We start from the raw sequence: 24,829 nt of genomic DNA, 5'->3' as shown, positions 1-24,829 counted from the left end.
AAAGCGATTCCAATTTGATTAACAGATCTTAGTTCAGCAGCCTCGATGTATTTTTGTGCAATTTTACCCAACACTAGGCCAGTTTCAAGGGCACTACTTGCCTTGTTCAACCTATCCACAAAGTACTCATTGTATTTCTGAAAGGAGTACTCAATTATGCCGGCTACTGGTCTACTACGAATACCTTTGAACACATTGTTCAAGGACTCTGAATTGTTGGTATTCATAATGCCATAACGCTTCCCTCCCTCGTTGAAAGCTAGGGCCCATTTGCTCTTGTCGAGCATTTCTACCTTCAACCATTCTTTGCCTCTATCATTCAAAATTTTCTCAAAGTCTTTAAGTTTCTCATCAAACACCTTCTCCTCACGCACACAACACAATATTTTCAACTTTTCAATGACCTTTTTTTTTCTTTTGACAACGCCACATATTGGCTGCAAAGTGCCTCATGCACCATCTATGGACAAGTGGTGGGAAACCATCCAAGTGATCCTTCATGCAGTTCAATAGCCCGTGGTGCCGGTCAGATATCATACAAACTTGCCTAGAAGGACCAAGTACATTGCGTCGAACTAGCTTCATGAACCATGACCAGCTACCATTGTTCTCACTCTCTGCCAAGGCAAATGCAAGAGGTACAAGCTGCCCCTCCAGATCAACCGCCACAGCCATCATCAATGTGCCCCTATACTTGCCCGTCAAGAAGGTAGCATATACTATAATAACTGGACAGCAAAGCCAGAATGCAATAGCGCACTGGGGGAAGCACCAAAACACCCTCTACAAAAACATGCTTGTAAACACCATTTGTTAAGAAACCATCTAATTCCGGAATTGAAATAGGCCATAGCACTAAGTACCTGAGGCACCCTGCCATATGATTTTTTCCAATCACCCTAAAGCAATGCAATGGCGTGTTGCTTCACCCTTCAGGCTTTAGAGTACTTTACACGGTACCCACTAAAAGCAAATATGGACTCCATGAGAGAAGGAACTGATATATCGCTATCCGCATGAACTATACCAAGGATACGACAACCGAGATATCTTGTCGTGCATTGGGCATGTACTTGCTTAGGTTTAGCCGATGAACATGTGTGAGGTTGCACAACTCTTGTGATCTTCCACTTCCCCGTGTTCTTCACCATACGAGACCAAACACGCCAAAGGCAACCTTGCTTGCACATGATATAGTAACTTAGAATCTTATCCGAATGAACAACAGTGAATGACTTATGATATCTGACTGTATAATCTGCCAATAAATACTGCAATTCTTGAAGAGTGTCGAAGATCATGCCCCTCTCAATTTGCAGATTCTCACTTTCGTTATTACCCTCCCATGGTACGAATGCAGAAGTGCATACGGCCTTGTGGGTCTTGCTAATATTCTTAGCATTAGGCACTAACGAAAGATCAACGTCAACTTGCTTCAAAAGCCGCAACTCATTCCTTGTGTAAAAATGAAAAGCTTCATCATCATTATATGGTCTAGAGGGAGAGCCATACAAGACATCATTTTCCTCATCCCCTATATCACTTGGTTCCCATGCTACGCCGGCACCTTCTACGTTCACTTCGCCTTCAACATCACATTCCAAGTCACCATCTTCATCTTCAGACCCTAACGATATCTCATCACCATCTTGATTACGTTCCTCATCCTCAAAAATACCATTTCAAAATCATCGGCAGCAACAGCCAAATCAAAACTAGGTTCATTTTGAGGATTATTTGGTGCAAAAACAGGTGTATCATGAGACAGAGCTGACTCGTGGGTCATGTTCTCAACCATAAAGGGTAGGTGATTTTCATATGTACTAGGCATACGTGACATGTCAACGACAACCTCCCAACATACCACATTTAACCGTTCTACCACTTTCTTATATTGATTCCAATGTGACTCCGAGTTTAGCTTCATCATTATATAGAGCGGCCTAGTTTTTCCACAATTAAAATGGCCCCTCAATTGAACTTCATCACCATGGCAAACAAATTTTGATGTGACACGACCAACAAGATCTTTGAAACAAGGAGGGCTATCAAACAATTCTAAGTCTTCACTCGTATTCTCAAACTCCAAATTTTCTTTCATAGTTCCACCATAAAACAAACGAATTAAACGGTCCATCTACAAAATACAATCATTATAAGCTAGAGTGGTTATTGCTATAATTGCTAAAGATTGTAGGTACTACTTCTCCATTTCTTAGATTGTTAAACAATATTCTAACCTTGTGCCTTCATTTTCCAAATTAGAAAATATAGCCCAACTATATATGATATATGCATATCCAAAAGAAAGTAATTACAATTCAATTTAATCCAAGTGTCTTCAACAAATATATACAAGTGTGCACAGCAACATACCATGACAACCTAACTCTCCTTGAAAAAAACCAACATACCATGTATACCTAGAAACCCACTAATAATTACCAAAATTAATACATGTAACTAATTTTATACGTCAAATACGCGGGCAGTACGAATACTATGTCCAAAGCAAACATCTAATACATAAAACACTCATCTACTATGAAATTTTTCCATCACAACATTCTATCCCTAAGTCACCTAGCAATCCAAGAAACTAAGAAATTTATGGATGAAATTGAGTTTTTTTTGGAGGGATTATCTTCCTTGAAGGCAGGGCATCAATTCCACCTACTTCCCCTCCCAAATCAGCCGATTTGGGGTGGATCTGGGACGGCAGGCGGCCGGCGGCACAGGAGGTGGCGGCGTCGGGCAGGAGGAAGGAAATAAGAGAGAGAGAAGGGGGAAGGCTGGGCTGGCTGTTAAGTCGGCCTCATCGCGCCATCCCGCTTGGCGCGACAGGCTTGTCGCGCCGTATGCGGTGGCGCGGCAAGTCCGGGTCCAGCTAGCACCACGCTTGCTGCTGCGCCCCCCATCGGCCAGTGTGATAGGGCTATCCTGCCGTGCCACTTGGTCTAGCGTGACCAGAAGAGTCACGCCGTGGAAATAAAATCGGATGCAGGTTAATTTTAAAATATTTTTAAAAAAAGTTAAAAATAAAAAAATTCCAATCATCCCCGCGCAGGTCGATCGTAGTCCGCGTCCAATGCGCGTCTCGGCGACGTACATGCGCGCGTCTCGATCGCAGCTTCACGGTTCCGTACGGCACGCCCTATCATCATCATACCATATTCAATAGCACGAGAGGCCGGAAAGGGTAAACGAACAAGAGCCACATACGTACTACTTCCCAATCCCTCCGCTCCGTACCGTACGATTCCACGCCGCCGCCGGTGTGTGTGTGTGGGGGGGGGGGGGGGGGGGAGTAATAAACGGGCCACTCACTTGGACAGTCAGCAGGCAGCCACGCGCGAGGTGAAACCGACCCCGGATCGTGAGATCGGCGGAGAGAATGACGGGTCAGCGCCCAGCGCCCCAAGGGCTTTGCCCATCGGCAGCGCGGCCAGAGCAAGATTCCAGGCCGCGCCGCAAGCGGACAGCGCCAGAGCAAAGTAGCACACATACTAGCGGCCAGGCGGCAACGGAACGAGGCGTTCCGTGCGGCGGCACGGCACGGCTGCTGCAGCCCCCGCAACGGCCGATGTGGCGCGGAGGGGGCGGGGGCGAAGCTTCCCGGAAGCTTCATCAGAGCAGCAGCAATCATGCCGGCGATCTCGTCGCATTCACTCCCCCCACGCGCGCGAGCAAAACGGCGCGCGCGGCCACCTCTCTCTTATCCCCCGCCGCCCCCTCTGCACTGCATGCATCGTTATCCTTCCCTTGATAACAATTCGTCCGCTTGTTTTGTTTTGGCATCGATCTTCTTTAGTTCGTGCTCGCGGTCATCAGCAGATATAGTTATCTAGTATCCATCCCTGGGCAATCAGACAAACCCGTCTTTCAAAACGGAGTAGCAGCTGATGCAGATCGCGATCTCCCTTCTTTGCTCCCTGATTTTGCTTTGTTATTAGGATAATTAAGCCTTCGGTTACCACTCATGGATCAATAATTCATCCGTCTCATCCTCATCATCGTCGTCTCTCTCTCCCCCTAGCCTGTCATCGCTTCCAGAGCAGTCCGTCCCAGACTCCATATATATCGGCGGCTCTGCTCTCCAGCCTACAGCACGCCCACCCATCTCCCACCGCGCAGCATTTCCCAGACAGCCAGGCAGCCGGGCCGGCCGGTGAGAGAAGGAAGGGAGGAAGGATGTCCGGCATGGAGGCGGGGCTGGTGCGCAAGTACCCGTCGGACGCCGGCGGGCTCCGCGCGGCGCGGCACGGCCCGCACGGCCACTCGGCCAGCGCCCGCACCGCGCACAGCATGTCCGCGTCGGCGCTGCGCAAGAAGTCGGACGCCTCGCTGGTGCGCAAGGTGCCCTTCGCGCCGCTCCGCCCCGTGCTCGCCAACCTGCAGGAGGTCTTCCTCGGCACCAAGCTCGCCGTGCTCTTCCCCGCCGTGCCGCTCGCCATCGCCGCGCAGTGCGCCAACTTCGGCCAGGTGCGTTCGTTCTCGTCCGCCTCCCGTTCCATCTCTCGTCGTCAACCGCAGCGGATTGTCGGGATGGGTATGGGTCGCGCGGAATTCGATCGATCCCATCAGTCTGTTTCGCTATTTAATTTTTGTTTGGGAGGAAGAAGATGGACGCCGCCGTGCTGGTTGGTGATGGTGAGAGATCGGGGGCGAACCAACAAGTGGGGATGCGAACGTGACGACATTCCCTTTCCTCGCCACCTCTCGTTCGTTGTGAATCTGACCCCCTTCCTTCCTTGGCTCTCTCGCTCTCTCCCGTGAGACCGTGCTCCTGTTTTTTTTAATTTCTTTCGACGTTCTCTACATTCCAGTAGTCAATCATTCGGCTTTCCGGCGCTGTACGACGGCTCTTTAAATGCGAAAAGTCGTAAGCCGTTGAACCGCTGTAGTAGCAGACTGTATCATTCATTTTTTGGTTGTGGTTCCAGGCCCTGTGCAGATCCCTTCCAACTTCCAACTTTTTACACTCTCTCTCCATTACATCAATTTTGGATAGTTTAATTGTACATCACGAAACGAATCTTTTAAGCCTAGTTAGTCCATGATTAGATAAAATTTGTCAAATACAAATGAAAACGTTACCGTAGCAAAAAGTTCCAAAAGTTATAAAGATTTGCGATCTAAACGGGGTCCTATTTGGTTTGTGCCAAGTCATGCCTCATATTCTACTCGCTTGTTCTGATCTGGCACTCAGTCCTCACTCCTCAGCCTCTTTATTTTACGAACTCTCATTTTTTTAATCTGTTAAATTTCTTAATGCATACAAATGAATAGATTACAACTAAGGGTCGAATAAGCGACAGGTAACCAGGAATGAATGATACATTGAATTATACGGTAGCAGCATCCTGTCAGAGAGCACTGTGGTCCGCGGAACCTTTATTCGCATTCGCCACTGACGGCCGTGACCACCGCGCGCCTGTGCCTCTCTGAGCCTGAAACGACCTCCCTGCTCCCCGCCGATGGAGCCACGTTGGGGTCACGTGGGCAGGCGAGGCCACGGCCGCCTCGCCGTCCGGCCAGATGCTTCACGCTCCCGGTCCTGATACGGCTTCGCTGTCACCGGTCAGGCGACCACACCACCCTTGGCGGATGCAGCCGCTTTAGATATGTGGTGGGCGCGGCCGGTATCCCCTTTATCCCTGCCGGCTCCGGTTGCTGTGGTCACCGGCCGATCGAGCGTGAACCGCGCTCAGCACGTTTTGTCTCGTTGCGGCGGCGGTCCGGCGAGCGGATGGCCGGCCGTCGCCTTTCCCGCGGCGGCGGGCCATTGCCAACGCCTACCACGGCGGGGTTCGTCGTCTGACCAGGGGATTTTGTCGTCTGGACTCTGCTCCCTGCTGGTCTCGGTCTTGGCTTCCCGGGAGTTGGGAGTTGGGACCCCCACCTGTTGTTGTGTGTCGCTAGAGGTGGTTTCGTTTGTATACGATTATAGCAAGGGCATTTGGGGGCGTGGGAGAGAGATCGCGCTTAAAATAGCTTAGTTACATACCAACCGGCTACCGACCTGCCACTTCTACCTCTACATTAGACATTGACGCGAGACTAAATAGTTGGTAACTTTGGTACTGTTTGGTCAAAAAAAAAGTTTTGATAGATGTGCGTTCAAACTTGGTTGGAATCTGAACTGGAACTGTGGCCTTGGCAGGTGTGGGTGTTCGCGCTCAGCTTACTCGGCCTCATCCCTCTCGCCGAGCGAGTCAGCTTCCTCACCGAGTAAGTTGCTGCTTCCTCGTGCATGTACATAGTCAGTTATTTTCTTTTAACTTTTGCTGCTTGTGCCGGAAGCTTACAGCATGCTGACGAGACCTTCTGTTTTATTTTTCTGTGGTGATTCGTGCAGGCAGATCGCAATATTCACCGGCCCCACCGGTACGTCACGGCGGCCCGCCCTCGAACCATTCCTGCTATGACTTTTCTCCTTTGAATTCCCAAAGTCAACGTTGGTCTCATAGTGTGCTTCTGCATGGCGCTGCTGCAGTGGGCGGCCTCCTGAACGCGACGTGCGGCAACGCCACGGAGCTCATCATCGCGCTGTTCGCGCTCATGCAGGGCAAGATCGAGGTCGTCAAGTGCTCCCTCCTCGGCTCCGTCCTCTCCAACCTGCTGCTCGTGCTCGGCACCTCCCTCTTCTGCGGCGGCATCGTCAACCTTGGCGTCGACCAGCCATACGACAGGGTACGGCGATGAACTTCACACTTCACACATGTCGCTCTCCTCCGTCCGTCGGTCGTATATTCATGTCCGTGCTTTAATTTCTTTCCCTGTGTGGTGCACGCACGTGCAGAGCCAAGCGGACGTCAGCACGGGCCTCCTCATCCTCGGCGTACTGTGCCAGTCCCTGCCGCTCATGCTGCGCTACGCGGTGGGCGCCGGCGAGCACTCCGTCGCCGCGGCCACCACGGGCCTCGAGCTCTCGCGCGCCTGCAGCATCGTCATGCTGCTCGCCTACGTCGCCTACCTCTTCTTCCAGCTCAAGACGCACACCCAGCTCTTCGAGCCGCAGGAGGTCGACGAAGACGGCGAGGACCAGGAAGAGGCCGTCATCGGGTTCGCCAGCGGGCTCTTCTGGCTCGCGTTCAAGACTATTCTCATCGCCATTCTGTCTGAGTATGTCGTCGGCACGATTGAGGTATAAATTTACATCATTCGTTCAATTCGGTTATGTGATGTCCAATGTCCTCCGGTAGTACTCTTAATGACAAGAGAGCTACTAACATGGGCTACATTATTTATACCGCTAGCCTACCTCACAATCCTGGGGCTTGTCCGTGAGCTTCATCAGCATCATCCTGCTCCCAATCGTCGGGAACGCAGCGGAGCACGCTGGTGCCGTCATTTTTGCTCTAAAGAACAAGCTGGTAAACAATCAACCCAGATTCCTATTGTCCGGTTTCTGACATGCCTTTGCACGGACACGGAGCGACGACCATAATTAGCCCAATCATTCAGTGTTGTTAATGAATTAATTACACTCCTGATACAATGTAGGACATCACCCTCGGAGTAGCTTTGGGGTCGGCAACCCAGATCTCCATGTTCGTGGTGGGTATTGCTAGTGACGTGCAAAAGCATCTTCGGTCAAGATTTTATTCACTTAAATTGCTGCCTAATCATGGTGGAATAATTGTACCATTATATTCCAAATGTGACAGGTGCCGCTGAGTGTCATTGTAGCTTGGATCGCGGGTATTCAAATGGACCTCGACTTCAAGCTGCTAGAGACTGGCACTCTGTTTGTCTCAGTAATAGTAACAGCCTTCACCCTCCAGGTATACTATTCTTTTCGATCACTGAACATGTAAAAGGGTTCAAATTGGTTCCAGATAGTCAGAATTCCATATAGTGGAAAATACTGTTCAAGTCAACTAGGAGAGAGTCGAGTTTATTTTTTTATAAATGCAGTTGAGTCTATTTTGTTGGCATTGATCAAAAAGACGTTAAAGCTTATTACTTTGTGTGTTTTGCAGGATGGAACGTCACACTATTTGAAGGGGATCCTTTTACTCCTGTGCTACATTGTCATCGGCGCATGCTTTTTCGTCACGAGGCAACCTGCAAGTATGTTGGTTTCTTTCACAACTGCAACTTCTGCTACTGCTACTACAATGAAGATTTGTACTTGATCTTAATTAGGTGGTTCTGATTTTTCATATGTCCATCTTTTTATGAAAGGTCATGCAAACGGCAACGGTGCTGGGCTGGCTGTACCAACCGGTACATGGAACGCACAGGTGGCATAACAGGTGAGCCTGCACTATCTTGTTTTTATTTATCAATCCAGCAACTGATGACAGCTTAAATAGTCTAAAAGGACAGGTGTTTGGCTTGACCAACAGATAGCTGATGGCACGAAAGCAACTTATACCTTATCTGTGCATCCATGTTGCATGCCATAGTTCAGTCATGATCTTTTAATAGCTGATGTGTTTGATTGGCAGATGATGTGTTGTATTCATAGAATGTTGTATTCATAGAATAAATATATGCATGCGTGATGGGTCCTAATATATTACTTATTCCTGCGAGGTGCATGAACCACATGCAACTTTCTTTGATGTGTCTCGATTTAGTTTTATCCCTTTTGGACACAAAGAGAGCACAAAAATATGTTGCATTGTTTCTCAGTCAGCAGCTTCTGTTGTTGCCTGTGTTAAATGAATAAATGTGCTTAATCATTTGCTTGCCATCAAGTGGCATAACTGGTCAGCTTGCACAGCTCTATTGTAGATGATCCATTAGTTAGTCTGTAGTTTAAAGTGGCAGATGCCTTTCAAGTCTGACCTTGTTGGAAGGTGACAGGAAAAACATATCGCTCTTATCTCTGCGCCTTGCAACAGTTGGAATGTTTGACCAGTAGCTAATTAAATGGGACATGCTAATATGTTAAGGATGGGCTGTCTCAACACACTCTTTAGCATAGAAAGAATATACATGCCTTGCAAGATGCACCGACGGCGTGCGATCAACTCCAATGCTTATCTTATTTGATCCTTAGAACAGAAACCCTGTTTCACTATACAAACAGCGTTAGCTTTCACTTTTCAGCCTGCAACTTCTGGTCCAGCCTGTGTTAGATGTGCCAATCATTTATGTTCAGAAGATATAAAATTATATCTTTTCTTTTGCAAACAGAAATTATATATTTTTGATCTGTAAGCATTCGGAAAACTAGATCTGAAGACTGTACTGACATCAGATGGCTGTTGAACGTGCAGGTTAGGAGTCCTGCCTGGACAAGGCAGCATGCAAGGCAGCAGAGCAATGTTCTGAATCGGACTCTGAAACTGCAAGAATCTGTCGGGCCTAGTGTGCGCAATGAGTGATGATCCTACTTTCCAGGGAAATGGGGAAGCCGGTCCGAGTGCTACCGAGAGGGAATGCAATCATCGTTGTGAGAAGCAGCATACTGGGAAGGGTCATTTGTGCTTGTATTAATATTGGTTTGGTTAGGCTGCATGCGGCTGCTGCAATAAGGGTAGCAAATATCTATGCATCCAATCCTGTGTATATGATCCATCGTGCTTTGCTTCGTATATGAAGCTTAATAAGATAAATATACAGAGGTGTATTGAAGTTTTGCATAGCACATATTAGCGTGGAATGCTCCTCTGGCTGGTTGGTGCTCGAATGCAGCTGACTGTCAATACACCTGGGCTGCAGCCCTGGGCCTACGGCTAGGCCCATTAAACCTGCTCCATGAATTCAGGAAAGGAGCTAATAGGCCCATTAAACATCTATCTGGTGTGTGTCATCAAGTGATGAGTAGCTAATATGTCGTATTTGTTGATTAAGTATGCGTATGTCCTAATGTATTTGTCCCCGCGGCATTTAGCAACCACATGAAACTTAGTTCAGTACATCTCAATTTATTTGTCATCTTCTTTTAATTTGTTTTTGGGACAGAGAGCCTTTTCTTTTCGAAGAGAAACGTTTAGCACACAATTACTATTTTTCAATCATCAGCGGCTTCTGTCTTTACCTGTGTTAAAAGTGCTCAAACATTTAGGATCAGCCGGCATAACTGGTGAGGTTGCACTGTCCTATTTTACTTAACCCGACGATCGAGCAGATGACATGGAAACACGATGCTGCTTTCTCTGCATCAAAAATACCGTAGAACCAATCGATAGTTCATTAATTCTCAGCTTCCGGTGGTGAACGGGATCAAAATTGGAAACTTAGAACCAAAGACATGTTTAAACCGCATCATGTTCAGTCGTCAACTTCAGGAGCATATTCTTACCGCACATGATCAAAATTGGAAACTTAGAACCAAAGACATGTTTAAGAACTATGCCTGAACAAATGAGCTTGCAAGACAGCAAACAATGTGGGAGTCTGAATAGTGTGCAATTGTTCAGTTAGTCTTGCTGTTCATTTGAGCTGCCACGAGGATGCAGATCTTCGGTGTCATGAGGTGTAGTAGCTATGTATATTGACTACCTGAAAAGGGTAGAGGAACGGCGCGTATTTTGTTCTAGGCCAACATGTATAGAATGCATCAAGTGCAAACCAGGAGGTAGGGTTCCGGTGGTTCAGCTCGATGTTCGTGTCACAGCCAGCTAGCGTAGGCGATGGGCCAAGGAATAACGGGCTTTATTTTGGCTCAGCGTGGAAACTGGCATATGGGCTTTGCACTTGCACGTAGCTACTACCCACCACCCTCAAGATCATGGTCGCCGAACGCCGGCGCCGGCTAGATAGCGTTGCCATGTGCGTGCCCACTCGACGACAGAGAAGGTGTCAACCATCAACGCTCGACTCTGACGGGCACGGAGAGACTAGTGTGTATCTGGCTCCTTCTTAGCCGCAGCCCCTCACCTCAGCCGTGACGATCTCATCACATCCCCAACCGTTGCAAAGATACCTATCACCTCTACCTATACACGGTACAGGGTCGATACCTTCTCTCACTGCAACCGCAAGACAAACACACCATGTCGGCGCCGGCGGTTGCCACGGCGGCCGAGGGCGCGACGCGCATCATCCTGGTGCACGGCACGGGCCACGGCGGCTGGTGCTGGTACCGCGTCACCACGCTGCTCCGCGCCGCGGGGCACCGCGTGGACGCGCCGGACCTCGCGGCCTCGGGCGCCGACGCGCGACGCCTCCGCGACGCGCCCACCTTCGAGGACTACACGCGCCCGCTGCTGGACGCGCTCCGCGGGCTCCCCGACGGCGAGCGCGCAGTCCTGGTCGGGCACAGCTTCGGCGGCATGAGCGTCGCGCTCGCCGCCGAGGCCTTCCCGGAGAAGGTCGCGGCCGCCGTGTTCGTCACCGCGTTCCTGCCGGACTGCGCCAACCCGCGCTCCCACGTCATCGAGAAGGTAATAATCCGTCGACTACCTGCTGTTGCCTGTTGGTCATCTATCGAGAGAGCTGACGTTAGCAGACCAGCAGCTGACGTGATTCCCCTGCTCTGTTCTTCGCTGCACCACAGCTTGCCCTGACGGACTGGATGGACAGCGTCACGGATGCGGAGCACGTCCCGCCGTCGGTGTTCCTGGGGCCGGAGTTCCTGCGGCGCAAGCTCTACCAGCTGAGCCCGCCGGAGGACTACACGCTGTCGCAGAGCCTGGCACGGGTGAGCTCCTACTACGTGGCCGACCTGCGGGGCCAGCCGCCGTTCAGCGAGGCGCGTTACGGCGCGGCGCGCAAGGTGTACGTGGTCTGCGAGCAGGACCGGGCAATGGTCGAGCCCTACCAGCGGGCGATGATCTCCGGCTGCCCCGTGGAGGAGGTGAGGGAGATCGCGGACGCCGACCACATGGCCATGTTCTCCGCGCCGGCGGAGCTCGCGGGGCACATCGCCGACGTCGCCAACACGTACGCCTGATGCGGTAATGCCCGTCGTCCGACCACATTGCTGTCAGTGCTTCACAGTGGCAAGTCTGATACTTGAGGACATGGAAAAAGAATTAACGCCATCTCAAATTTTATTAACGCCATCTCAAATTTTGAATCTATAGCAGTCAAGATAGGCAACCAAACTTCATGATTACACGAGAATAATATAGATCTACCAAAAACAATGGATAAGGGAATATAGCTCCTGTTTGGTATGACAGTAAGAGTCTAGAACATAAGGCTTTTCTCTTGATGCTGTTTGCCACAAACTTGAACTTGAAGATCACACAGCATAACTACGAAGCCGCAAACCAGAACCTGTGATTCTTCAGAAACTCTCTATGATGGTAGCTTGTTCTTCTGGCTCCATTGATATATACTAACAGTATAAATTAACTAGAGCAATCATCTCACTGGTGCTGCAATAATTCATTGAAGCGTTACATAGATTTCATTAAGACTACTTGAAGGAGTAAAAGAGACTAGAAAAATGCCAGATTCAGAGCAAACTAGTGCTAGAAAAATTAACAGATTGTTTCTGTTGAAATAAATAACCAATTATGCAAAGTGAATTGGTAGGTACGTGGTACACCGGTAGCATTAGCGAGCTATGTAAATCAGCAACTTAGCATATATGGAAAAAGTCCACATATTCCCCCTAACTATTTATGGTGGACTACTTCACCCCCAAACTATAAAACCGAATATTGTACCGCCTGAACTTTTCAAAACCGGTCAAATAACCCCAAGTAGTTTTGGACGGTGGTTTTACTGCAGTGCCACGGTTTTATCTTTTTCTTTTTTTATTTATTTTCACTGAATCTTTAAAAAATATAGTAAATCAAAGAAAAATTATAAAATAGAAAATCCAATTTTATTGGACTCCACATGAGTAGATCTACATAGTGTATAATATGGTATTCTTTAGTACAAAGTTTTTGTTGTAGCTTTAGATCTATACTTTTCTGTAATTAAAGGAATAATTCATAACTGCAGTTTCTATGGTACAATTGTGGTAAAATTTTTATGGTGGGAAAATTATTGTATGCTTGAACTATAGTAAAAATTTCATACTCATTGGATCATGTATAATTTAGTTATAGATTTATTTAGATTTATGCTTGTTAAATCTATGCTTTATCTATAACTAAGATTTGCCAACCATAAAAATTTTACCACAATTGGACCATAGAAGCTGCAGCTATGAATTATTTCAATTAATTAAAAAATGATCTAAAGCTACAGTAAAAATTTTGTACTAAAGCATACCATATTATATCTTCATTGTTTAGATCTACTCATGTAGAGTCCAACAAAATTGGATTTTCCATTTTATGATTTTTCTATGATTTACTATACGTTTCAAAGATTCAGCGAAAATAAATAAAAAATAAAAAGATAAAACCGCGCCACTATAGCAAAACCACGGTCCAAAATCACTTGGGGGTTAAAGTTCAGGGGTACAATATCCGGTTTATAGTTTGGGGGTGAAATATGCGGTTTATAGTTTGGGGGTGAAATATCCGGTTTATAGTTTGGAGGGTGAAGTAGTCCACCATGAATAGTTGGGGGTTATGTAGATTTTTTCCGCATATATAGTATCAAAAGATAGTATATCTAGCATATAACCTGACAACCCTCATGCTGATTCATTTCAAAAAGAAAGATAATAAAATGTCATCTCTTCATTGTCCCTTAACTGCTAATTTGGTTCACACATCTAGAACTGTAATGGAATGAAGAGAAACCAGAGAAGAATAAAAGAACTACATTGTTGCAGACACTGAAATATGATGAAAACAAAGCATACTCTGCATTAACCTGCAACTATAGCAGCAGCACTATTTCTTTAGAAGCATGTTCTATGCTCAGCTAGAATTAGATACCAATTGAAAATGCAAAATTATCTCTACATCCCATCAGTACTTTGAGCACATGGAAAACACTCTTTGCTAGCGCTCTTACCTTGACATGTAATGCAAGGACTCTAAGGGGGAGTTTGGTAGAGCTCCGCTCCCTGATTCTCCTGATCTGCTCCTGATTCTCCATGGGAGCTGATTCTTCTGATCCTGCTCGAGAATCAGAATCAGTTTGTAAAATCGTTTGGCTGCAAAACTGATTCTTATGCGTTGATTACCTATAATACCCTTCGCTACCTAATCTTTTATAAATTGTGGTTGTATAAATCTGGAATAATATATATAAATATTACATGAGTATTTAAAAGGCATCTAAAATTCAATTAAGGTCTAGAGTCAAACAACATAAAGGTCTAGAGTCAAACAAAATACAATTAAGGGTCTAGAGTCAACCCAAATACAATTAAAGACCTTCATCCAACAAAATACAATTAAGGGCCTACAGTGAACCGAAATAAAGACCTAGAGTCAACCAAAATACATCATACTTGTAAAGCAATCACCTTGCCTCCCAAATTGCTCTAGCTAGGTCATCACGAAACCTATTCATGTTCCTACTACTAGAAGCTGTGGTGGATGTGTCGGACGCATTATGAGGAACATGTCTTCTGTATCGGGTTGGAATTGTAGGAACATAGTCAGGGTCTCGATCACATTTTTGAAAATCCTCATCAAGAGCATAATTCTCGCGGATGTAGTTATGAAGGCACATTGTGGCAGCAGCAATCATCATTTGCTTATCAACTGGATATGTCGGCATCTTAAGAAGAATCCTCCATTTCATCTTCCATACACCAAATGTGCGCTCTACTACATTGCGAAGACTTGAGTGCAAGTAATTAAACCTCTCTTGCTCACCATTAGGTGCTGCGCTATTCCTCCATTCTGGAACATGGTATCTCTGACCTTTGTAAGGAGCTAAATAGCCATCTCTATTTGGGTAACCAGCATCAACAACATAATATTTTCCTGTGTCATATGAGAACAAATATGAAGTTTGGTGAAAACAATATTCAGAAATAACAGAAAATAGAACTCAAGATATAATTGAAGTGTACCTAAAGGAGGATGTGGAAAGGTATCTTCATCACTTTCAAGTGCATGGTACAGTACAGTAGTATCATGCATAGAACCAGGTTGACCAATAGAGGCATATGTGAAACGCATGTCAAAATCAACAACTCCCATTACATTTTGAGTAGGTTTTCCAGACCTTCCAATATATCTAATGAGGTCCCTCTTCCGTGGGGTTGCAGATATATGAGTGCCATCAATTGCTCCTATGCAATCTTTGAAGTGTGGCCACATTCTTGGATCGTTGGTAATTCTACTATGCACTGTACGGAAATTAGGATCCTTTGGTTGTATATATCTTTTGGACATTGCCACCATGCAGTGCAAAACATCAGTGAATTTGCGACTAATTGTCTCACTAGAGTGCTTGAAATCTTTTTGGATAGCAGAGTTTGACCAACTATGACCACAAACCACAAGAAACAACCCAAGACATTCTATGGAGTTCATATGACTAGAGGATTGTAGGCCAAAATCACTAACCAACTCATCATGCAATTTGTAGAATAGCCATGGGGGCATCCTGAACATGTCATAACATTCTTTAGGATTGCTGAGTGTTTCCATGACCCAAGCCATACCAGAAAAATTTGTAGTCCTTGGATCATTCTTGTCAACATGAGATGCATAATACCATGATAAGAGAGATGCAGCAGCATGAATACCATTTTGGTTGTCCATGATCAGCCACATGACTTCCAGATCATCCACTTCTGAGTCACTTGAGTCCATCCCACTATCAGAAGAAGACATCTGTCGATACACACATAACAATTATGAGAACAAGAAGCATTATCATGTAATTGTAGCACCATATAAGATGTCATACATTCCATACAGCACGAACCATGTCATGCATCTCATAGAAAAAATATTACAAGACAGCAGGAAAATTATGATAGGTTCATGAAAAATTGTTACAGCACAATACCATGGTAAAGGTTCTACTAGGGGAAAAATGACAGCTTGCACGCAGCAGGGAAAAATGTAACAAACTCATGAAAAATGATACAATGAACACGCCACATGTCTGTTCTGACACTACATGGTCGAATCATTCCTTGTGAGCCAATTATGCTTCATTGTAAGCCACTGAAACCGTTCTTCCGGCGTCTCCAAAGTCATAAACATCTCCCTCTCAGCTCGCTTGATGAAGACTTGAGAAGCTATGAAGTGTTCTTTGCTTCCTGGAACAGCACCACACTCTCTAACCAAAACCATGACATCCTTGATTGAACACCCAGAAGTATCCTCCCTCCTTGCCAAAGACTCACATGAGGCAGTACTCCTCTCGCTCATGGAAACAAGCTTGGTCAGTTGATCCTGCACCCAATGTCCTCCTGAAGTTTTTGGTTTTTTACCCTTATCCTTTCGGTTAGTAGGTGCAGGCCGCTTTCCTTTCGAAGGTTCAGGGGAGATCTCATGGCAATCATCACTGGCTTCGTTAGCCTCGTAATCTTCATCTTTGTCATCGTCAGGTTCGGTGTCTTGAGTGTTAGGTGCAGCACCACTTGAAGGAGACCAATGATCATCTCCCGTGTTCCGAATGTCTTCAAACATAATGGTCTTTAAATCTTCATGCTGAAGAGGACCATCCTTGAACTTGGCAATTCCTTTGTATACCTGCAAACAAAGAGAATAATTACATACATATTTGCAAGATTTCAAGACTATCAAAAGATATCAATCATAATTATTGGTACCTTATTTTCCTTCTTCCACCATGAGTCAGGTGCAGTATATGTCTTCTTCACAGGGTCCCATCCTAACCCAGTTTCCCTAGACAATCTTTTCCAGTTACCATACTCTTTCCGCATCTTATCCCATTTGTTCTTAAATTGCAGCTTGCTATAATCCAATTCAGTCTTCTCCTTAAACTTTTCCATAACATTTTTGTACCCAGTCCTGTTAAGATGAGTGCCGCTGCGATTGTGTGCTCTCACTTGTTCAGCAAACAACTCACATAGAAGTCTAGTATTCTCCTCATTCCAATCAGCGTTTTCAGCCATCTCGCTGTACAGAAAATAGTTCATGGCGAGTACCGACATATTAAGCGAATACAATTGTAACAAAGAAGTGGCACAATAGTAGGACATGTGAAAAATCAACTGTCTGTACCAACATATTAACCACAGGAATATGTAGCACACAATTACACAATACTTGCTTATGTGATCAAACAAATGCACTTGTCTGTACAAAGAATGTAGCAGTCTGTAAACAAAATACCACGAGCATCAGGTTGAGCGGTCTGTACCTTAGGCCGGAGAAGTAGAGACCGAACCAGACGAGAAACTGCAACAGAAGGGCTGGTGAAGCCGCCGGTGAAACCTTACCCTGCAAAAGCGCCGGTGAAACCTTACCCTGCAAAAGCAGAAGGCCGTCGTGTGAGAGGAGAAGGGTGCACAGGGAGTCCAGGATCCTCCCTCCCTGCAAAAGAAGGCAGCCGCCCCCTGATCATCCACGCGCGCCGGCGCTGGCCTGCCCTGCTCCCCCCCCAACGCGCGCCGGCGCTGGCCTGCTCCCCCTCCCCCCCCCCACGCGCGGCGGCGCTCCCCTGCTCCCCCCCCGCGCGGCCCCTGCTCCCCCCCCCACGCGCGGCCCCTCTCCCCTGCTCCCCCACCCGCGCGGCGGCGCTCCCCTGTTCCCCCCCCCCACGCGCGGCCCCTCTCCCCTGCTCCCCCCCCACGCGCGGCCCCTCTCCCCTACTCCCCCCACCCCGCGTGGCGGCGCTCCCCTGCTCCCCCCCCCCGCGCGGCCCCTGCTCCCCCCCCACGCGCGGCCCCTCTCCCCTGCTCCCCCCCACGCGCGGCCCCTCTCCCCTGCTCCCCCCACCCCGCGCGGCGGCGCTCCCCTGCTCCCCCCCCCCCGCGCGGCCCCTGCTCCCCCCCTGCTCCCCCCCCACGCGCGGCCCCTCTCCCCTGCTCCCCCCACCCCGCGCGGCGGCGCTCCCCTGCTCCCCCCCCCGCGCGGCCCCTGCTCCCCCTGCTCCCCCCCCACGCGCGGCCCCTCTCCCCTGCTCCCCCCCACGCGCGGCCTCTCTCCCCTGCTCCCCCCACCCCGCGCGGCGGCGCTCCCCTGCTCCCCCCCTCCCCCCACCCCGCGCGGCCCCTGCTCCCCCCCCCACGCGCGGCCCTCTCCCCTGCTCCCCCCCCCCCCGCGCGGCGGCGCTCCCCCGGCGCCCCCCCCACGCGCGCCGGCGCGGCCCCTGCTACCCCACCCCCGCGCGGCGGCGCTCCCCCGGCTCCCCCCCCGCGCGGCCCCTGCTCCCCCCCCCCCGCGCGCGCCGGCCTGGCCTGCTCTCCCCCCCCACGCGCGCAGCCGCCCCCCCGCTCTCCCCCTCCCCCCGCGCGCCGGCGCAGCCCCTGCTCCCACCCCCCCCCCCCGCGCGCAGGCGCTCCCCCTGCTCTCCCCCCCCCCCCGGCGCGCGGGCCGGCGCTGGCCCTGCTCCCCCCCCCCGCGCGCGCGGGCCGGATCTGGGGCGGCGGCCGGTGTACAGGAGGGCGACCACCAAACCTAGCGAGCCACCATTGGTTCGGGCGTTCCTGTGCGGAGCAGAAGGGGGCCGGAGTGGAGGTGCGCGCCGGCGGCTGGATCTGGGGAGGCGGCCGGAGTTCAGGGAGAGAAGGGGGCGGACGGAGTAGGAGGGCGGCGGACAACTGCTGAGCGTGTACGGGCGACTCACGGGGGGAGAAGGGGGATCGGGCGGGGGAGAAGGGCGGCCTGGTTTTGTTCAGTGGCAATTGCGGGTAAATAGTCTGCAAGTTGATGGCGAGGTCCGTAGTGTCGTTGGTTGAGAAGCGATTTCAGAGCGCGGGGGAGCGGGTTCTATCCGATCCCTGGGTTCAACGTGAAAACAGCGATCGATTCTCTCGCTCCCAGGAAGAATCGCTCCCCAAGAAACGTTGTTTGGCACGGATCCTTGGATTCTCAGTGAGAATCGGGAGCGGGGAGCCGTGCCAAACTGGCCCTAAATGATCCACTGCATGATCACTCCATAGGTGGGTAGTTGTTGAAGTTTCATAACCTGTAACTGCAAGTATTAGTAATAGAAGAAAATTTATCCATTCGAATTTAAATTCTCGATTCAGCATAAGTACTTGTATTTCGAGAATTTATTTTAGAATTTAGCCGGTGCTTTTCTTTAAACGATACAACACGCCCATCAGCAACAAAGCAACGGTCGTGACTTCATTATCTCTCGAAGGTGTTTCTAGAGCAGTTCCAATAGGCCACATCAGCTGGTTTTCATAGTATTTAATGAGGTGGCATGTCAGTAATTTGGTGACGTGGCAACGAAATTAAGGAGAGATAGTGAAACGGTTTCTCGTGCATGAAATCAAGTCGATACGCATTCAGAAGTCCGAAGACACCAGCAAATCCGCGTTGTGGGCATGCCATCGTTTCCATCCATGGGGACCACCACGGAGCTCGCCGCCACGGCCTGCCATCGGCCGGCTCGTTGCCGCAGCCTGCGCGAGAGTTCGCAGTTACCGCCCGCCGGCTTGCCGTCGCTGCCTGCGCGCGGAGCCTGCCGCCGCCGGCTTGCAGCCGAAATCACCGCCCGCGCGCGGCCCCGTGTCCCAGCGCCACCGCCGGTGCCCTGCAGCCACTGCTCGCACTCTCGCCGTTGGTCCTGCCGCGCGCTGCTACTCACACCTCTGTTGCGCCATGAGCGCTTGCCGCCCCGCCCCCGCCCGCATGGTCCTGCAGGCTGCAGCTCCTCACTGCTTCGCCGCGCGCGCTCGTCCTCGCCGTGCGTGCCGCCGTTCTACACCAGCAAGCAGCACTTCGGCAGGAAGGTGCTGGTTGCAGGTACTAGTCAAACGAGGAGGACTGGTGAGCGAACAGACGAGGACAGGAGGGAGAAGACAACAGGGAGAAAAACACACATTGACAGAGCTGTTTGGTTGGATTTAATGTGGACCTACACCAACAGATATTGCATTGTGTGTGCTGTAGTTTCCATAGTAAGTTTCTCGCTGATGTGGTAGCTATAAAAATTATATGATAAACTATATGATAATTTCTAGGTTGGAAGTGCATATGTTTATAGGGATGAGTGCATGATGTGTACGAGCATTTACTTCTATACTGTGTTTAAAAAAACTAAAGACCGCAGAACTTCATTCATAGTAAGAAAATTAGTACAAATCTAACGCGTGAAAACGTCATATCTCTCAATCCGTTACCTACAGCAATCATGTATAGACGGTCGATACTGTCTCGCTGTAAAAGGCCACAGAGAGAACCCATACCGGCATTAGCCAGCAACCATGTCCGCACCGGCGATTGCCACGGCAACCGAGGGGGCAGCGCGCATCATCCTGGCGCACGGCCGCACGGACCACGGCGGCTGGTGCTGGTACCGCGTTGCCAAGGCTGCTGCGCACCGCGTGGACCTCGCCGCGTCGGGCATCGATGCGTCGATGCCCCCTGGTTCCGTGGTAGAGCTTTGATGTCACGTTGGAAACTTGGAATATATCGGCACGGTTGTAAGGTTGGGAAATTTTGCTCCTGGACACTCTACAATATCGATTTTTACCACAGGACATTACTCAATATTGTCTTTGCTGCTGGACACCTTTTAAGTGTGCATCTTTGCCAATGAACACCGCAGTGATTATAATATTCATTTTGAGAAAAATGGAGGGAGAAAAGTTTCTAAATACCCAAATTACCCCTTGTTCATAACGAAACCCGTGTGCCCCCCTCCCCCGGCGCTTTCCACCCGCTCGACCTCAGGGGGCGCCGCCACCCGATCCCCAGGGCGCCGCCCCCGATCACCCCCCCTCCCCCGCGCTCGGCGCGCGGCCATCAGTAGCCTCCGGCGCCATCCCCCCCCCCCCCCGCGCGTGCGGCCAGCAGTCAGCCTCCGGCGCCGCCATCGGTCTCCCACCCCCCCCGCGCGCGCTCGGCGAAGCAAGCAGGGGGGCGCCGCCACCGCCCCCCCCCCCTCCCGCGCGCGCTCGGCGACGTGGCTGTGTAGCAGCGGCGGACTCGACGCAGCCAGCGGCAGCCTCGCGCGCGCTCAGCGAAGCAAGCGCCGACGCCGCCACCCGTCCGCATCGGCCGACCCCAGCCCCATCCACACCAATAGGAGCTCCTCCCAGAAGCCTCCTGGCGCTCGATCTGCACCAACAGGACCCGGCCGCCCGGCGCTTGATCTACACAACCAGGATCCGTCCGCCCGGCTTTCGATCTGCACCATCAGGACCCGGCCACCTTCGTTCTCTCGCCATGAACTTAGCAAATCGTCATGGATTTACCCAAGAAACTCGACCTTTCATGGATTCCTGCAGGGTATGTCTTCAATCGACCAGTCATTTGCATTTTATGTTTTAGGTTTAGGGATAAATGGTTATGAGTTAATTTAGTTGTTTGTTTAATTTGCATTTACGAATGCGTAGGATGGATCGTAGCTCGACTTGTCGAGTTGTGATTCAGGTTCCTGCGTATGTGGAGCAACCTGTTGAAGAGTACCATGTCACTAGCAAAAACAGCATTATTGTAGACAAGGATACTACAAATTGGATTGATTTCTCGGCTGAGCTAGATGCAATGGTCAAGCATGGTGAGCAGCAGGAGTTGCATGTATCATTCTTGGACAAAACTTGCAATGAATATGTGCGGATTGCTTCTGATGCTGCACTGCTTGAGGCATTTTCTCAGTACTGGGACATAAGGAGGCTATCATTACAAGTGATAGTTCATGACCTCGAACCTCTTGAAGAGGTTCTTCCTTCTACTAACCTAGAGACTACTCTAGTTGTTGCATGTGTCGAGCCATCTTCCGCTCCTACTCATAAAGAACTAGACCTAAACAAGCCAGCATCTTGGGGAGAGGAAGATGAAATTGAGTATGTTGGGGTGGATGATGAGAAGGAGAGGTATAAGAATTTTAAATTAGACGATGATGTTATGATAGACCCAAATTATATTCCTAATTCTGATGGGGAAGATAGCGATGATGAGTTGAGTGTTGATGATGACAAGGGATGTGAAATGCATGTGCATGTCACTGATGTAGAAAATCCTAAGATAGAAGTTGGGGTTACATTTGAAGATGGGTATGTTTTAAGAAATGCATTAGACAATATGCAGTCCTTAATGAAGTTGAACTTGCAGTGCCATATAGTGAGGCTGATAGGTACAGAGCCTATTGCAAATCAAAGAAATTCAAGTGGAGAATTCATGCTTCTAGGTTGCATGATGGGAAGACATGGATGGTATGTCATTTGAAGTCATCTTTCTTGCTGTCCCATTTTTCTTTTTTACCAGTTTTAGTATTGTACTAACTTTCTCTTTTTTTTCTTGTTGTATAGATTAAGAAGATGCCCCACAAGCACACTTGTCCAAGCACTAGCAAATTGGAGCAGAATTGCATGGCAACTAGTGCATGGGTAAGGGATAGGGTGACTGAAAAATTGAAGAAAGACTCTACGATTGGGGCTGCAGCCTTGAAAAGGTGGTTGGAAGAGAAGTACTGCATTAAGTTGTCTTATTATGTTGTGTGGGATGGCAAGGAGAAGGCTCTGGATGACATACTTGGTAGCTGGGAGGATAGTTTTGACCATGCTTTTTCCTTTAAGGCAGAATTAGAGAGCAAGTGTCCTGGTAGTGTTGTGGAGGTGGAGTATGAGAAAATTAATAGGAATCATAGATTTACCAGGATGTTTGTTGCTTTGAAGCCTTGCATAGATGGATTTCTAAATGGTTGCAGACCATACCTAGGCGTTGACTCTACAGCTCTTACAGGTAAATGGAAGGGTCAATTAGCAGCTGCAATTGGGATAGATGGGCACAATTGGATGTTCCCTGTAGCTTATGGTGTATTTGGAAGTGAGACACTTGAAAATTGGGAGTGGTTCATGAAAATGCTGCACAAAGCCATTAGTTCACCCATAGGACTTGTCTTGTCTACAGATGCTGGGAAGGGGATAGACAAAGTAGTCACAAATGTGTTTGAAAATGGTGTTGAACACAGGGAGTGCATGAGGCATTTAGTTAAAAAATTTTAAAAGAGATATTCTGGAGAAGTATTTCAAAGGCATTTGTGGCCTGCATCAAGGGTGTACAGAGCTGAGCTTTTTGAAGCACACTACAACACCATGAAGGAAGCATGTCCAGAGTCAATGAAATGGATTGAGGAAAATCACAAGCACTTTTAGGCAAGGAGTATGTTCTCTACCTATAGAAATATCGACTATGTTACAAACAACATTGCAGAGGCATTCAACAATTGGATTAGAGATGAGAAATCACTTCCTGTCATTGATCTTATGGATAGGATTAGGCAGATGATAATGGAGAGATATTTCACAAGGGCAAGAATTGCTGAAAAGTTAACAGGAAAGATCCTTAAGACTGTTGTCAAAGAAATGAATGACAAGAGTATGAATTTGAATTACAAGCTACACAAAAGTCATCCATTTATTGGTGAAGTGAGTGGAGTTGACAAAGATCTAAAAGTTTGGAGGCACATTGTCGATCTGAAAGCTCATGAATGCTCCTATCGGAAATGGCAGATGAGAGGCATACCTTGCTCACATGCTATCAGCTACATTTGTTCTTGGAGAGAGTTAGACCTAGAGGATTTTGTAAGGCCATATTATTCAGTTCAGATGTTTAAGGCAGCTTATGCTACTTGGGTGCCAGGATTGCCTGATAAGAGCATTTGGAAGAAGGTGAACATGGGATTCAAATTGCTGCCTCCCATACTAAAGAGAGCTGCTGGTAGGCCAAGGACTAGGAGGTATAAAGGTGTCGAAGAAGGTGGTTCAACCAAAAGGAGGGCTAAGTGCAAAAGATGTCAAGGGTTTGGACACTTGCAAAAAACTTGCACTGAGCCTGTACCTGACCCAGATGCTCCTCCTCCTGCACCACCCAAGCCAAAGCGTGCAAGGAAGAAGCCAAAGAAGGTCCATGTCACTACCGCCCCTGAAGCATCTAAAGATGGCCCTGCTGCACCTACCAAGTTAAGGAAGAAAATTAAAAAAGTGCATGTTGCCACTGAAGCATCTAAAGATGCCCCTGCACCTACCAAGTTAAGGAAAAAAACTAAAAAAGTGCTTGCTGCATCTGAAACATCTAAAGCTGTCCCTGCTGCATCTAATGCTCCTGAAGCATCTATGTGAGTGTTGTTCTTTAATGGAATTATTGTTCTTTTATTTCATAAAATTATTGGTGCTGTTTTATGAAATTATAACACTAGCAATTTTTTTTCAGAAAAACACCCCAACGTCAAGTACCTTCACTGGACCATTAAGAAATGGGCTTGACAACTAGCCCTGGAAGTCCTCTTACAAGGGCGAGAAAGGCACTCCTACTAGCCATAAACCATCAAGAAATGGGCTTGACAACTAGCCCTGGATCTCCTCTAACTAGGGAGAAGAAGGCACTACCGTTGGGCAAACAAAATTGAAGTGCATGTGCTGTTTACTTTTTCCTTTCGATTATGGCTGAACTTGTATGGCTTATCATGTATGGCTTTAGAACCTTATTATGGCTGCTAGCATGTATGGACTTTTAGCCTTGCAATGTCTGCTAAATGTATCAATATTAGCCCTTTAATGGCTCTGAACATATATGAATTATGAAACTATGAATGCCTATCAACGTCTAAGATTTGTATCTTTTGTGAAATATGAATGTGAGCATTTTAGGCATATTTAATCATTATTTTATTATGTCTTGTAGGAAAGATGCATACTTGAAAGAGTGACCTTTGGAAAAAGCTAACATTGTAGAGTGTCTAGGAGCAAAATTACCTTCGCTTGTGAGCAGCCTACCATTGCAAGGGTATTTTGATTAGATTACTTATTTTCTCTGTCCTTCCAACCAGAAAATAAATATTATAATCACTACGGTATCCATTGGCAAAGATGCATACTTAAAAGTTGTCCAGCAGCAAAGGCAAGATTGAGTAATATCCTGTGGCAAAAAACGATATTGTAGAGTATCCAGGAGCA

The 24,829-nt window shown here is 48.3% G+C and overlaps 3 protein-coding genes across 7 annotated transcripts; 2 read left to right on the top strand and 1 right to left on the bottom strand.

The window, feature by feature from the left end:
• The first annotated feature begins 3,637 nt into the window (after positions 1-3,637).
• On the top strand, positions 3,638-9,604 carry LOC112893521 (vacuolar cation/proton exchanger 1a-like). The gene is made up of 11 exons (XM_025960898.1): positions 3,638-4,482; positions 6,164-6,231; positions 6,359-6,387; positions 6,497-6,693; positions 6,803-7,147; positions 7,260-7,376; positions 7,507-7,560; positions 7,671-7,787; positions 7,986-8,076; positions 8,191-8,261; positions 9,234-9,604. The coding sequence occupies exons 1-10, from the start codon at positions 4,192-4,194 to the stop codon at positions 8,256-8,258; spliced, it is 1,377 nt and encodes a 458-aa protein (XP_025816683.1). The 5' UTR covers positions 3,638-4,191; the 3' UTR covers positions 8,259-8,261; positions 9,234-9,604.
• Positions 9,605-10,869: 1,265 nt separating this feature from the next.
• On the top strand, positions 10,870-24,465 carry LOC112895602 (methylesterase 7-like). Of its 5 annotated transcripts, none has more exons than XM_025963576.1 (3): positions 10,870-11,345; positions 11,459-11,858; positions 24,087-24,103. In XM_025963576.1, exons 1-2 carry the CDS (start codon positions 10,956-10,958, stop codon positions 11,852-11,854), a joined length of 786 nt encoding a protein of 261 aa, XP_025819361.1. In that variant the 5' UTR covers positions 10,870-10,955; the 3' UTR covers positions 11,855-11,858; positions 24,087-24,103. The 5 variants fall into 5 exon arrangements, with proteins under 5 accessions (XP_025819361.1, XP_025819362.1, XP_025819360.1 ...); XM_025963577.1 differs by lacking the exon at positions 24,087-24,103 and adding an exon at positions 14,483-15,002; XM_025963575.1 differs by lacking the exon at positions 24,087-24,103 and adding an exon at positions 15,041-15,213 and having other exon boundaries at positions 10,871-11,345.
• LOC112895603 (L10-interacting MYB domain-containing protein-like) lies at positions 15,366-17,323 on the bottom strand. Its single transcript, XM_025963578.1, has 2 exons — positions 16,562-17,323; positions 15,366-16,481 (listed from the first exon to the last, which is right to left on the bottom strand). The coding sequence occupies exons 1-2, from the start codon at positions 16,952-16,954 to the stop codon at positions 15,900-15,902; spliced, it is 975 nt and encodes a 324-aa protein (XP_025819363.1). The 5' UTR covers positions 16,955-17,323; the 3' UTR covers positions 15,366-15,899.
• Positions 24,466-24,829: the final 364 nt, after the last annotated feature.

This window comes from Panicum hallii, chromosome 5 (assembly GCF_002211085.1).
Source record: "Panicum hallii strain FIL2 chromosome 5, PHallii_v3.1, whole genome shotgun sequence".
In the NCBI taxonomy this organism is placed as follows: Eukaryota; Viridiplantae; Streptophyta; class Magnoliopsida; order Poales; family Poaceae; genus Panicum; species Panicum hallii.
The sequence above is the reverse complement of the archived record's forward strand: the minus strand, read 5'-3'. Positions and strand labels throughout refer to the sequence as shown.

Excerpts from the sequence above, each read along its gene's own strand:
- LOC112893521 (XM_025960898.1), top strand. The coding sequence starts at position 4,192 with ATGTCCGGCATGGAGGCGGGGCTGGTGCGCAAGTACCCGTCGGACGCC. Across the intron at positions 6,232-6,358 it reads CGAGTCAGCTTCCTCACCGA|GCAGATCGCAATATTCACCG; the intron begins GTAAGTTGCTGC and ends TGATTCGTGCAG. Across the intron at positions 7,788-7,985 it reads TAACAGCCTTCACCCTCCAG|GATGGAACGTCACACTATTT; the intron begins GTATACTATTCT and ends TGTGTTTTGCAG.
- LOC112895603 (XM_025963578.1), bottom strand. The coding sequence starts at position 16,954 with ATGTCCTACTATTGTGCCACTTCTTTGTTACAATTGTATTCGCTTAAT. Across the intron at positions 16,482-16,561 it reads GGTGGAAGAAGGAAAATAAG|GTATACAAAGGAATTGCCAA; the intron begins GTACCAATAATT and ends CTTTGTTTGCAG.
- LOC112895602 (XM_025963573.1), top strand. The coding sequence starts at position 23,039 with ATGTTCTCTACCTATAGAAATATCGACTATGTTACAAACAACATTGCA. Across the intron at positions 23,992-24,086 it reads AATGCTCCTGAAGCATCTAT|AAAAACACCCCAACGTCAAG; the intron begins GTGAGTGTTGTT and ends ATTTTTTTTCAG.